The sequence below is a fragment of the Nerophis lumbriciformis genome, linkage group LG16, assembly GCF_033978685.3.
Source record: "Nerophis lumbriciformis linkage group LG16, RoL_Nlum_v2.1, whole genome shotgun sequence".
NCBI classification, from domain to species: Eukaryota; Metazoa; Chordata; class Actinopteri; order Syngnathiformes; family Syngnathidae; genus Nerophis; species Nerophis lumbriciformis.
This window is the reverse complement of record NC_084563.2, coordinates 32332507-32346786: the sequence shown is the minus strand read 5'-3', so window position 1 is coordinate 32346786 and position 14280 is coordinate 32332507. Positions and strand designations below refer to the sequence as shown.

Here is a 14280-nt window from a genome sequence, read left to right as displayed (position 1 = left end):
AGGGATCATTAAAAAACGTCTGGTTTTAGCCTAAAAAGCGCGACAATATTTGTACCTGCAGCACCAATTCAGCCGATGTGTGGGTCTGCCAGAAGGAGTTGTACATGGAGGGCTTCTGGACAAAGGCGTTCTCAAACTACACAAAATGAGGACATTAGCAAGTCTTAAGTTGGAGCAGGAATTTGGATCGACTTTGTGCGATCCTACCTTGTCCCTGGCCCACTGGATGGTGTGTTCTATGACCGATGGGAAGGACTTTAGGGTGCAGAATGGGATCTCCTCCTCTGGCGGGTCCCGCTGGTAGAGAAAGTTTGAATAGAATTGAGGGCTGAGTCGAGACAAGGCAGGGTGCGCCTTCAAATGTGCTCACGTGGCTATTGTAGGACTCTGTCAAATTTGGCACAATTATCTCTGTGTGTCCTTTGGTGCCCATGGTCCCAGAGTCCAGGAGAGCTCTCTGGTTGGAAAGACAGCGGCTGGAGATAATAATTAAAAAAAGGGTCAAATAAGCTTGCTTAATTTTCTACAAAACAAATCTAACATTTCAAACCAACCTACCTGTCCACGTATCTGCGGGCCTCCACATTGTCCAGCGCGGTGACCACCAGGTTGAGCCGGGAGTAGAAAGAGTCACTGTAGATGTCCTCCGTAGCCGGACACACCTTGTTGAGATGAGCGTCCACCTGCAGTTCCGGGTTGATTTTCAGGGTGGCTTCTGCTGCTGTTGTACTCTTTGGTTTCTAAAGGAAGGACAACAAATCCGTTCTTATTGTAATTATTGAAATAATCCAAAAATAATTACAAGGGCCTTACTACCAATGTAACTTTTTTTACCTGTTGGTACGTGTTTTGTGTATTTGCAATCCCAATAAGCCCCGAAAATTTGAAATCAAACCATGGAGGAATGGCGGAGATATTTATAAAACTTATCTTGTCTAGAAATGTCCGATAATATCGGACTGCCGATATTATCGGCCGATAAATGCTTTAAAATGTAATATCGTAAATTATCGGTATTGGTTTCAAAAAGTAAAATGTATGACTTTTTAAAACGCTGCTGTGTACACGGACGTAGGGAGAAGTACAGAGCGCCAATAAACCTTAAAGGCACTGCCTTTGCGTGCCGGCCCAATCACATAATATCTACGGCTTTTCACACACACAAGTGAATGCAAATCATACTTGGTCAACAGCCATACAGGTCACACTGAGGGTGGCCGTATAAACAACTTTAACACTGTTACAAATATGCGCCACACTGTGAACCCGCACCAAACAAGAATGACAAACACATTTCGGGAGAACATCCACAACATAAACACAAGAGAACAAATACCCAGAACCCCTTGCAGCACTACCTCTTCCGGGACGCTACAATATACACCCCCCCACCCGAACCCCGCCCACCTTAACCTCTTCATGCTCTCTCAGGGAGAGCATGTCCCAAATTCCAAGCTGCTGTTTTGAGGCATGTTAAAAAAAAAATGCACTTTGTGACTTCAATAATAAATATGGCAGTGCCATGTTGGGATTTTTTTCCATAATTTAAGTTGATTTATTTTGGAAAACCTTGTTACATTGTTTAATGCATCCAGCGGGGCATCACAACAAAATTAGGCATAATAATGTGTTATTTCCACGACTGTATACATCGGTATCGGTTGATATCGGAATCGGTAATTAAAAGTTGGACAATATCGGAATATCGGATATCGGCAAAAAAGCCATTATCGGACATCTCTAATCTTGTCTTCTTCCAAACTTTGAGACTTAAGTGATGTATTTTGCCTAGGTCAGCGCACATCTCCAGATATGGTAGAGGTTCACCCGAATCCGCCGTTTTTATTCAGTTGTAGTCAATAAGTTCCTTCTTTTTCCTCTATCCTCTTGTTGTGGCGTAGACTGGCTCGTACATGCACACGAATGCTAAAATCCTCCTACGTTACCATTTCTGAGGCCATGTCCCCACGAACACGGAGAGTTTCAAAAACACATATTTGGGGTTAAAACAATCTCCCACCACACAAGTGTAGTTTCAAAACCGTCTATGTCTACACACAAACGCACACAGCTGCTGTCATGCACATTTTGTCCAATCAGAAGCATGAAAAAAGCAGCAATATCTGACTTGGTGTCATTACACTTCCTATTATGTTTATTTTGATGGACTTTAGATGTACAATCACATGTACATTATCTTTAAAACCAGCCTGCACGTACACAGAGCCCTGGGAACATTATTAAAGAGTGCATGCATGCCTGTGCTGCTGAAACCCAACAATCATATAATTATGTGTTCAGCAACATAAGGGTGTATTACATGTGCAGTGAAGTGTACATTATTTCTAAAAATCATCACGCACTAACGAGCCAAGGAAACCATTTTGCATGTTTAAGGGAATTATAAAGCATTTAATCATGGATATAGTGATATGGTACATGTGTAATGAAGTGTGTATTGTCTTTGACATCAGTACACACTACTACTCTGACGGACATCTACACCTCCCGCTGCCTCAACAGAGCCAGTGCCATCATCAAAGACAGCACCCACCCTGGCTCTGACCTGTTCCACCTGCTGCCCTCTGGGAAGCGCTACAGGTGCATTAAAACCAAAACAAACAGGCTAAAGAACAGCTTCTTCCCCAGGGCCATAACCATCCTGAACGGACTGCCCCATTGTCCCTCATAACTGCCTTCTCTTCGGTGCAATAACCCATTCCACCAACCACCCTGTTTTTGTTTTGTTTTTTCATGTATATATTCATTTCACACCATATTCATTGCACTTCTACATTTTTTAAATTTTTATATATTTGCACATTGTTTTTCTAGCATGCACACATCGCACTGTATGGAATGGCCTCAATCTCGTTACCTTGCGTAATGACAATAAAGCTGATTCTGATTCTGACGGAGGACGCTACATTGTGGTTTTTTATAGTTGCTTGGTCGCTTTTTACGCGATCTACAAAAATGGAAGCAAGACCCGTTCGTTAACTTGATGATTTGTCGTTAAACAAGGACTAAAAACATAAGATAGTGTTGCACCTTTCTTATAACACAGAGCAAAAAGTCTTGCTCGTCAAAGTTGTCCCATCAGATGGAGGTTCCACAATGATCATATCCAAAACAGCTGACTGTCGTCAGCAGCGGGAGTGTCGCAAAGCCCATTTTGATGTGTCTTTTTTATTAATTTTGAGTGAAAAGACATACAGTATTTATTTATTAGCCTTTATTTAACCAGGTAAAATCCCATTGAGATCAAAGATCTCTTTTCCAAGGGAGACCTGGCCAAGAGGGCAGCAGCAAGGTTACATTAAAAACAGTAAACAAATACATAAAACATCACATTTACAACATTAAAACTTGCTCACATGACACATGTGCATACAGACAAGGTAGACTGCAGTCCTTTCACAGAAGCTTTAAACTCATTCAACGTAACTAGGGTTTGAAGTTTAATGTTCGATTGTAGGTTATTCCAAGCCTTCGGTGCTGAAAACCTAAATGCTTTCTTGCCCAGTTCAGTTCTTACTTTGGGGACGACAAATTGCAGAACATTCATTGAACGAAGATTGTGACTTCCTTGTTTCTTTGTTAAAAGACAAGACAGATAAGATGGAGTGATACCCAGAATGGTTTTGTAGATGAAAACATACCAATGATTGAGGCGTCGAGCACATAAAGATGTCCAGTTAACCATTGAGTATAACACACAAAGGTGAGTAAGGGGAGCGCAGTTGGTGATGAATCTCAGTGCCCCGTGGTACACACTATCCAGCTTGTGGAGACAACCAGCAGTAGCATTCATGTACAACACATCTCCATAGTCAATAACAGGTAAAAAGGTTGTTTCCACCAATTTCTGTTCCACAGTAAAAGAAAAGCAAGACTTGTTTCTATAATAAAATCCCAGTAAAAGTTTCAGTTTTTTTACAACATACTGAATGTGCTCCTTAAAACTCAAGTGGTCATCAATTAAAAATCCTAAATATTTAAAAGCAGATACTAACATAATTTGTTGCCCATTTCTTGTTAAAATGTTCTCACAGTGATGATCTTACAGTTTTTGATGTGGTAAAGAGCATACACTTTGTTTTCTCTGCATTTAAAACCAGTTGAAGATAGCAAAGTTGTTCTTGTACTCTGTCAAATGCATGTTGTAGATATTTAAAAGCTTTAGCAAGAGTGGGTGCTGTGCAGTATATGACAGTATCATCAGCATAGAAATGGAAAGTTGAGTTCGGAATATTCTGACCAAGATTATTTATGTAAATAGTGAATAATAAGGGGCCCAACACAGAACCTTGAGGGACACTCTTTTTCACTTGCAGTACGTCCGAGGAGGAACCTTCTATCTAGTATGTCCCTTATAGCAGTGGTCCCCAACCCCCGGGCCGTGGCCCGGTACCGGTACGTGGATCGATTGGTACCGGGCCGCACAAGAAATAATTAGTTATTTCCATTTTATTTATTATCTGAGCCCGAACGATGTTTTATTTTGAAAACTATTTTTTATTTTGAAAAATGACCGGATTCTCTCAGTTATATGTTGGTCACTTGAGCGCCATAATTTAACCCAGCTAGCAAAATGAGTAAAAAACAGACGTCTTTGGAAAGTTTCTTTGTGAAGGGGAAAAGGCACATCGAAGAGAGAGAAGAACAGCCTATGACTTCTATCAAAAAGAAAGCGTTTAATAGACAATACCAGAAGCCATACTTGAAATATGGATTTATCGCAACAGGTGATTCCCACGCACCAAGCCCGCTCAGCAAAATATGCGGCGACCGACTCTCAAACATTAGCGGGGATTTTGTGTGAGACTGAGCCAGCGCCTTCATTCACCAAGCTGGTGCACGATCAACCTGTCTGTGCTTTAAAAAGAGTCCGAGCGCTATTTCCCAACTTCAAAGGACCCACGAGCCAAGGAATGGATCCGCGACCCATTTGTTGACAAAGCAGGTGAATCCAGCATGTCTGTGGCAAGAAGAAGATCAACTGCTGGAGATCGCAAATGACGGCAGCCTTAAACGTGTGTTTGAGACAACAATGTTCTGGATTAAAGTCATGGCAGAATACCCCGAGATCGCCACTACAGCACTGAAAACCCTGTTGCCATTTCCGACATCCTATCTGTTTAAAGCGGGATTTTCTGCAGTGACAGCCACCAAAACAAAACAACGTAGCAGACGGGACATAAGCAACACACTTGGGGTGTATTTGTCTCCCATTACCCGCAGTTAGGACCGTCTCGTTGCAGAGAAACAAGCTCAGGGCTCCCATTGATTTAGTGTTACGGTGAGTTAAACTTCTCATACACTTTATATTAGTTTTTAATGTTGTATCTGCATTTCATTTTGAAGGCATGTAAACGTTACCATCCACCCATCTATCCATTTTCTACCGCTTATTCCCTTCGGGGTCGCTGGAGCCTATCTCAGCTACAATTGGGCGGAAGGCGGTGTACACCCTGGACAAGTCGCCCCCTCATCGTTACCATAGCAACCAAAATCAGAGAGCGTTACAGTGCTCGCTAGGGGTGTGGGAAAAAAATCTATTCGAATTCGAATCGCGATTCCCACGTTGTGCGATTCAGAATCGATTCTCTTTTTTTTTTTTTTTTTTTTTTTATCGATTTTTTCTTTTTTCTTTATTTATTTATTTTTTTAATTAATCAATCCAACAAAACAATACACAGCAATACCATAACAATGAAATCCAATTCCAAAACCAAACCCGACCCAGCAACACGACAATAAACAGAGCAATTGAGAGGAGACACAAACACGACACAGAAAAAAACAAAAGTAGTGAAACAAAAATGAATATTATCAACAACAGTATCAATATTAGTTACAATTTCAACATAGCAGTGATTAAAAATCCCTCATTGACATTATCATTAGACATTTATAAAATAAAATAAAAAAGAACAATAGTGTCACAGTGGCTTACACTTGCATCGCATCTCATAAGCTTGACAACACACTGTGTCCAATATTTTCGCAAAGATAAAATAAGTCATATTTTTGGTTCATTTAATAGTTAAAACAAATTTACATTATTGCAATCAGTTGATAAAACATTGTCCTTTACAATTATAAAAGCTTTTTACAAAAATCTACTACTCTGCTTGCATGCCAGCAGACTGGGGTAGATCCTGCTGAAATCCTATGTATTGAATGAATCGTTTTGAATTGGGAAAATATCGTTTTTGAATCGAAAAAAAAAATTGATTTTGAATCGAATCGTGACCCTAAGAATCGATATTGAATCGAATCGTGGGACACTCAAAGATTCGCAGCCCTAGTGCTCACCAACAGAGAGAGGTGAGGGAGAGGAGAGGAGTAGAGCTTGAGAGTCTCGGGCACACAAACATGCAGGAGGCTTATCTGACGGTTCAAACGGGCAACTTTATTTCAGCTGTTGAAAAATAACATTCATAAAGAAAGTAGTGTGGAATTGCTGGTTCTTGTCATTTATATATTTTTCCACGTGATTTTTTATGTATGTAATGGGCTGAGTACACAGTGGATTCATGTTTATTATTATTTCATAACAATCAACGCCCGCCTCCCCGACTCGTCGCCCATCACCCCCCACCCCCTCGGTCCGTGGTCAAATTGTCAAGCGTTGACCGGTCCGCAGCTACAAAAAGGTTGGGGACCACTGCCTTATAGTGTGTTTAAAGGGGAACATTATCACAATTTCAGAATTGTTAAAACCATTAAAAATCAGTTCCCAGTGGCTTATTATATTTTTCGAAGTTTTTTTCAAAATTTTACCCATCACGCAATATCCCTAAAAAAAAAGCTTCAAAGTGCCTGATTTTAACCATCGTTATATACACCCGTCCATTTTCCTGTGACGTCACATAGTGAAGCCAACACAAACAAACATGGCGGAAAGAACAGCAAGCTATAGCGACATTAGCTCGGATTCAGACTCGGATTTCAGCGGCTTAAGCGATTCAACAGATTACGAATGTATTGAAACGGATGGTTGTAGTGTGGAAGCAGGTAGCGAAAACGAAATTGAAGAAGAAACTGAAGCTATTGAGCCATATCGGTTTGAACCGTATGCAAGCGAAACCGACGAAAACGACACGACAGCCAGCGACACGGGAGAAAGCGAGGACGGATTCGGCGATCGCCTTCTAACCAACGATTGGTATGTGTTTGTTTGGCATTAAAGGAAACTAACAACTATGAACTAGGTTTACAGCATATGAAATACATTTGGCAACAACATGCACTTTGAGAGTGCAGACAGCCCAATTTTCATCAATTAATATATTCTGTAGACATACCCTCATGTCAGCAGGCCAGGGAAGCTAGGGTCGATATTCTTCTCTTGATCATCTTGGGACGGTGTGAGCCAAGACATCCAGGGGGGTTTAACTCGCTCGTCTGCGGGAACAAACTTGCCATGCTACCGAGGTCCTTTGTCCCTGAATTGCTCACACACTCCGGCAGATTCAATGGGGGTCTGGCGGCAGATTTCTTTGACTTTATCGTTGGAAATGCATCTGCTTTGAGTGTCGCAGGATATCCACACATTCTTGCCATCTCTGTCGTAGCATAGCTTTCGTCGGTAAAGTGTGCGGAACAAACGTCCAATTTCTTGCCACTTTCGCATCTTTGGGCCACTGGTGCAACTTGAATCCGTCCCTGTTCGTGTTGTTACACCCTCCGACAACACACCGACGAGGCGTGATGTCTCCAAGGTACGGAAAACAGTCGAAAAAACGGAAAATAACAGAGCTGATTTGACTCGGTGTTTGAGAAAATGGCGGATTGCTTCCCAATGCGACGTCACATCGTGACGTCATCGCTCCGAGAGCGAATATTTAATTCGCCAAAATTCACCCATTTAGAGTTTGGAAATCGGTTAATAAAATATATGGTCTTTTTTCAGCAACATCAAGGTATATATTGATGCTTACATAGGTCTGGTGATAATGTTCCCCTTTAAAGCCAGCAAGGCAGTGTTGTTGAGCTTGGAAATGACAGCGCACAACCATGACATCATCACAAGTCTCTGTTTGTGCCGTGTACACGCATACGCTAAGCGGAGAGTTTTGGATAGCTACACTTTGGCCAGTGTTTGTAAAAGTCTGCGATTTTAATAATAATAATAATAATAAAGAATAATAAATAATGATTAATAAATAATAATTTATAGTAATACAGTAATAAATAATAATTAGGTAATAAAGAATTATTTTTTTCACATCTTTATTTACACCAACTACATATAGTACCAATGAATATCGTTATCGATAAAGAATATCGATATTGTGCTGTACAATACACATCCCTACCCAACATGCCTTTTTACTTTTACCGTGAATGGTTCCAGTGATCAGGTCAATGTATGCGTCCGTGCAAAGATGAGTTGTGAGGACTCAGACTGCTTTGCTCTATGGTAAATTTCCCTTTAAAAAACACCCCAGCGGGACTTTAGATATTACTGTTACCTGGCTTTGAGCAAATAAATGACATACTTTCAAGTAAAAATAGTCGTTTCATTCCTGTATGGCATTCTGACAGTAAAATTGCTATTGTGTCCGAATATTTATTTTGAAAAATAAATGAACAAATGATACACGGACACACGAACACAACCTGTGTAAATATGTTGTGTTTCAATGTTTACACATTGTGCGGCTAATATATGCAGAAAGTAACATTTGTCCAAAAACTAGGTTGGTGCTGCTTATTTGTAGGTGTACTCTACACCCCGAAATTGTGATATAGAATTCAGAAAAAACTTAGGGAACTCAAGTGAATCGTCTCACCTGAATATGTTGTGGTCTGAAGAGGAACTGTCTATTCAGGTTAGACTTTTCAATGAGGTCTGGATCTGTGATGCACACCTGAGACAAAAGTCCATGTTACATTTCCATCATTGCAGGACTCAAAAATGTGGTGAAAGTCAATAAAAAAAGAAGCGTGCACCTCTCCTAAACTCTTGGTCAATCCCACTCCGAGCAGGGCAAAGTTTTTCAGCATTTCACAGCCTATGGCACCGCAGCCAACCTGCAAAAGGAAGAAATTACGAATGTATCCTGCATGAACCTCTACATGGTGGACTTTGTAAACAGTCTGTATGAGCTGGACTATACCCACCATAAAAACCCTGAGTTTATGCAGCTTTTCGCAAAGTGATTCCCCGATACAAGCTCGCAGTCCATCATAGCGGTCTCCACGAGGAAGAAACTCATCAGCAGGCAGGGTCCGGAGAGGCTTCACTACCTCGATAGCATCCAGATAAAACTACACCAAGACAAACAAAACATTTAAAGGGGAACATTATCACCAGACCTATGTAAGCGTCAATATATACCTTGATGTTGCAGAAAAAAGGCCATTTATTTTTTTAACCGATTTCCGAACTCTAAATTGGTGAATTTTGGCGAATTAAACGCCTTTCTAATATTCGCTCTCGGAGCGATGACGTCACAACGTGACGTCGCATCGGGAAGCAATCCGCCATTTTCTCAAACACCGAGTCAAATTAGCTCTGTTATTTTCCGTTTTTTCAACTGTTTTTCGTACCTTGGAGACATCATGCCTCGGCGGTGTGTTGTCGGAGGGTGTAACAACACGAACGGGGACGGATTCAAGATGCACCAGTGGCCCAAAGATGCGAAAGTGGCAAGAAATTGGACATTTGTTCCGCACACTTTACCGACGAACGCTATGCTACGACAGAGATGGCAAGAATGTGTGGATATCCTGCGACACTCAAAGCAGATGCATTTCCAACGATAAAGTCAAAGAAATCTGCCGCCAGACCCCCATTGAATCTGCCGGAGTGTGTGAGCAATTCAGGGACAAAGGACCTTGGTAGCACGGCAAGCAATGGCGGCAGTTTGTTCCCGCAGACAAGCGAGCTAAACCCCCCTGGATGTCTTGGCTCACACCGTCCCGAAGATGATCAAGAGAAGAATATCGACCCTAGGTTCCCTGGCCTGCTGACATGAGGGTATGTCTACAGAATATATTAATTGATGAAAATTGGGCTGTCTGCACTCTCAAAGTGCATGTTGTTGCCAAATGTATTTTATATGCTGTAAACCTAGTTCATAGTTGTTAGTTTCCTTTAATGCCAAACAAACACATACCAATCGTTGGTTAGAAGGCGATCGCCGAATTCGTCCTCGCTTTCTCCCGCGTCGCTGGCTGTCGTGTCGTTTTCGTCGTTTTCGCTTGCATACGGTTCAAACCGATATGGCTCAATAGCTTCAGTTTCTTCTTCAATTTCGTTTTCGCTACCTGCCTCCACACTACAACCATCCGTTTCAATACATTCGTAATCTGTTGAATCGCTTAAGCCGCTGAAATCCGAGTCTGAATCCGAGCTAATGTCGCTATAGCTTGCTGTTCTTTCCGCCATGTTTGTTTGTGTTGGCTTCACTATGTGACGTCACAGGAAAATGGACGGGTGTATATAACGATGGTTAAAATCAGGCACTTTGAAGCTTTATTTAGGGATATTGCGTGATGGGTAAAATTTTGAAAAAAACTTCGAAAAATATAATAAGCCACTGGGAACTGATTTTTAATGGTTTTAACAATTCTGAAATTGTGATAATGTTCCCCTTTAAAGAGCAGACAAGATAGAAAACAAAGCTCAGAGGCGAGACCTACCCATTGCTGTAGCGGCGCAAACTTTCCTGTAATAGCCTTAAGAACCTCCTGGCTGGCGAGCCCTCCAACAGCTGCCGCTAATGGAGGAAGGGTTCCTCTGGCCGTCCTGGACAGCCACTGCACCAATTCGGCATCCATGGGAGCCTTAAGGGAGCAAAGTCACTCCAGAAATAAAGCATCAAACAAAAATGAAAAAAATGACTTACCTTGTTCCTGAGTGTTGCATTCACTTCCTCTGTTAGCTTCAGTAGAAGGTCGGCATCCTGTAAGCAGCTAGTGCCATCCAAGTAAAAACCCTCATGAACCAACGGGACAACTTTTGACACTTGGAAAAATAGCAAAGTTTGGACAATGGTTTGTTTACCCAGTGTTGGGAAGTCTATTGAGCTGCTCCTGGAAGGTGTCCAGAGCCAACATGGCTGCATGGATCTGCAGTGGGGCCTGATGGGTAAAAGGGAAAGTAATAACTAGATTTTGCAATTCCTTTAGGAATTGCGTGTCAATGCCCTATGTGCGCAAGCCGCCGAACCGCAGATACGCGGGAGTGGACCTGAAATGTTTGAATGTCCAGGGTGAGTGGAGTGTGTGGATGTTGGAACGGTTAGAATCGGTTGAGAAATGTGAGATATGGACAGGTTTGGATATTGCCCATTCATTTTCAATGGTGGGAAATTCCTGGTAATTCTGGATAATCAGGGAATTTTTGGGAAATATGCTGGTTTGAATGTCCAGGGTAGGTGGAGTGTTTGGATGGTGGAACAGTTAAAATCGGATGAAAAACGTGGGCTATGTATTCATTGTCAATGCGGAGAAAGTTCCTGAAAATTACAGGAAAACCGAGAGCTTTGGGTAAGGGAATGTTTTGCGTTCGATATATGGGAAGAGTAGTGTGTGGATCAGGCATGTGATTTGACCACAATGAAAAAGACTGAAAACATTTCCGGGGGTCTGGGGGACGAAGGCCTCCAGCCAGGTCCAGTGCGGTGCCCTGGTGGGGGGGACAAGGGGGGCGATGCCCCCCGAAGCTCCTGGTTTTTCACCAATTTAACATGCTAAAATTAACAAAGACAGCACCATTTGAAGAAAATATTTTAGTGTTTAAAGACATGAAAACATAATTAATAGAACATACATAACCCAATTATCCTTATGAATCACTGTATATGGTTCAGTCCCAACAGTATTTAGTCACTAATATTTACATCTTGTGTTCATTTCACATCCACGAGTGTCACATTGATCAGTGTTATTATCTACAGTTTATTTACAGTATTACCACATTACTTCAGTTCACTTCACACATTAGCTTTCTCGGACAGCCCTAACATGAGCTTTCCTTGCAAATTTCTGAGCAGCCTGCATTGTCCTTTTGGTCTCTGCTTTTGTAGCTTCTTACACAATATGGGTCATTCTAAAAATTTGCCTAGGTTTTGGTAATAAGCAGATTGCTCTAAAATAAAATTTCCTTTCATATTTGAAATCATTCTATCATTACTATTAGTCAGATATTGTATATATATGGGGTAAAAAAATTATCAGTGGTGTAACAAGTTTGCCAAGATTTATTATTATACAAAATATATTTTAAAGTTAAGACTATTACATGATATATGCTATCAGAAAGTAGCATTAATTGTAAAATACATATCCACTAATAACAATTCACAGTTTTAATGTATATGCCTAATTGCCTACAAGTTTAGTTATAAATATAACAAAATACCAAATGTAAACATTTCATTCTTTTCGCCAAAATAGGATATAAATTTATGAAAATAATTAAACATGTTTAGTATTGTTTACTCATATTTGAAAATAGGAAATAATAATAATGTGAGGACACTGACATATTGCATGAAACAAGTGTGAAAATATTTACCTTCAAGATTGTTACACCACTGACAATATTGTTTCAAGAGACTATATAAGAACTTAATATTACAAAATAGTATTATATGCAAATTTATTTCAAATAAATTGTTAACTGGAATCAATAATGCGACTCTTTGAATTTCTGTAATTTTATAATATATTTTCACGTGGCTTTTTATTTTTAGAAAAACCCATTTATATTTCGCAAAGCAATAATTGGTTAATATCTAAAACAAACATACGTATTTCGCAAGCAAATATTTTTTTAGCTTACCTCATTATTAACAACCCTGTCTGCAACTGAAGTGGGTTGTTTGGGTGGATCTTTCCTCTCGATGTCTACGGCAGTTGTCGATGTAAACAAAGGATGAAGTCCGTAAGGTTTGCTCACTTTCGGTTGACATCCAAAAGTACCAGCTAGTGAAAAGTTTGTTTTCCTTGCTTCAAGTTGTTTCATATGTTTTTGGCGTTTCGCATGTACTTCCAAAGCCTTGAAACCTCGTGATCCATAGTCAATATTATCATGACACCACGTGCACAAAACCTTTCCGGGACGATCGATTTTCCGAATAAAATCACCGAACAAAGCCGTAACTTCCTTCTTCCCAACAGTATCAGTGATTTCCCTTTCCATCCAGTCCCATCGAAACTTATTTTTGACATGTTTATCAATTTCTTTTACTCGTAAAGCGTCCTTTCTCTCGAGAACCGACATCGTTTACATATGGAAAATGGTGGTAATAACCATTATGAATGATGACGTTATTAACGTCATCATTCATAACAGATGTCCTGATTGGTCACAAGGAACATATCGACCAATCAACTACGGCGTAATATAAACTACGTCTCGAATCTTGATTTAGGGTCGGGAAAAAAACGGAAAAACGGGAGATAATTATTTATTTTTTCCCGAGATTAAAAAAGACGGAATTCCGACTTTAGACGGAAAAATCACATGCCTGGTGGATGGTTGAAAGGTGGAAATCGGGTAAAAATGGCGCAAAATTTTGAGATTTTATTGCATTGTAGACTATGAATATGTCCATTCATTTGAATGGGAATTTCCTAGAAAACAGGAATTTTGGAAAACATTGATAATAGCACAATTGTCCTAGATGATATGAATGGGTTGGTGTTGGAATTTTTCGACTCGGTTGAAAAATGTTGATGTAGTAACAGTTGGAATTGAGAATGGGTATTTCGGAGATCCTGGAATTTCAGGAAAACCGGGAATTTGTATGTAAAAAAACATAGGAACATTTGATGTCCCAACTAAGAGATGTTTTGAAGGTGGAATGGTTGGAATTGGTTGAAAAATGTGGACTGTGAAAACTTTCCAGGAAGAGGTGAAAATAGGAAAAAAATTGGAAAATTGGAAAACTCTAATTCTGGTAATTCCAGGAATTCTTTTGAACTTGGAAAATAGTAGCTTGGTTTCGAAAAATGTCCGATTCATTTTTTAATGGGGAAAATGTCCCATAAAACCAGGAATTCTGGGTAATCTGGGATATTTAAACGATATTTTTTGGGGGTAGCTCACAATTCCCGGTCGAGCCGAACTCTCTTGATACTTGAACGGTTTCGATCGGATTCATTCTTGGGCATTCAACCCCACAATCCTTACCTGTGGTTTACTGAAGTCTGGAGTCAAGACCTGAGGATCCAACAACTGTTTCGCCATCGTTTCCTGAACATTTTGCATACGTTCAAGCCGTGTACAAACCCACCACGAATATTTGTTACACA

The 14280-nt window shown here is 40.4% G+C and overlaps 1 protein-coding gene across 4 annotated transcripts in view; it reads right to left on the bottom strand.

The window, feature by feature from the left end:
* uba6 (ubiquitin like modifier activating enzyme 6) overlaps nucleotides 1-14280 on the bottom strand; it is a 138368-nt gene that overhangs the window by 63307 nt on the left and 60781 nt on the right. For all 4 annotated transcript variants that reach the window (XM_061977021.1, XM_061977023.1, XM_061977024.1 and 1 more), the window contains 11 exons: nucleotides 14159-14221; nucleotides 11024-11100; nucleotides 10866-10932; nucleotides 10660-10803; nucleotides 9136-9282; nucleotides 8965-9045; nucleotides 8805-8882; nucleotides 559-740; nucleotides 371-476; nucleotides 208-297; nucleotides 56-136 (listed from right to left, as the gene is read on the bottom strand). In XM_061977021.1, coding sequence (XP_061833005.1) covers nucleotides 56-136; nucleotides 208-297; nucleotides 371-476; nucleotides 559-740; nucleotides 8805-8882; nucleotides 8965-9045; nucleotides 9136-9282; nucleotides 10660-10803; nucleotides 10866-10932; nucleotides 11024-11100; nucleotides 14159-14221 — 1116 coding nt within the window. The remainder of the gene's footprint in view (nucleotides 1-55; nucleotides 137-207; nucleotides 298-370; nucleotides 477-558; nucleotides 741-8804; nucleotides 8883-8964; nucleotides 9046-9135; nucleotides 9283-10659; nucleotides 10804-10865; nucleotides 10933-11023; nucleotides 11101-14158; nucleotides 14222-14280) is intronic.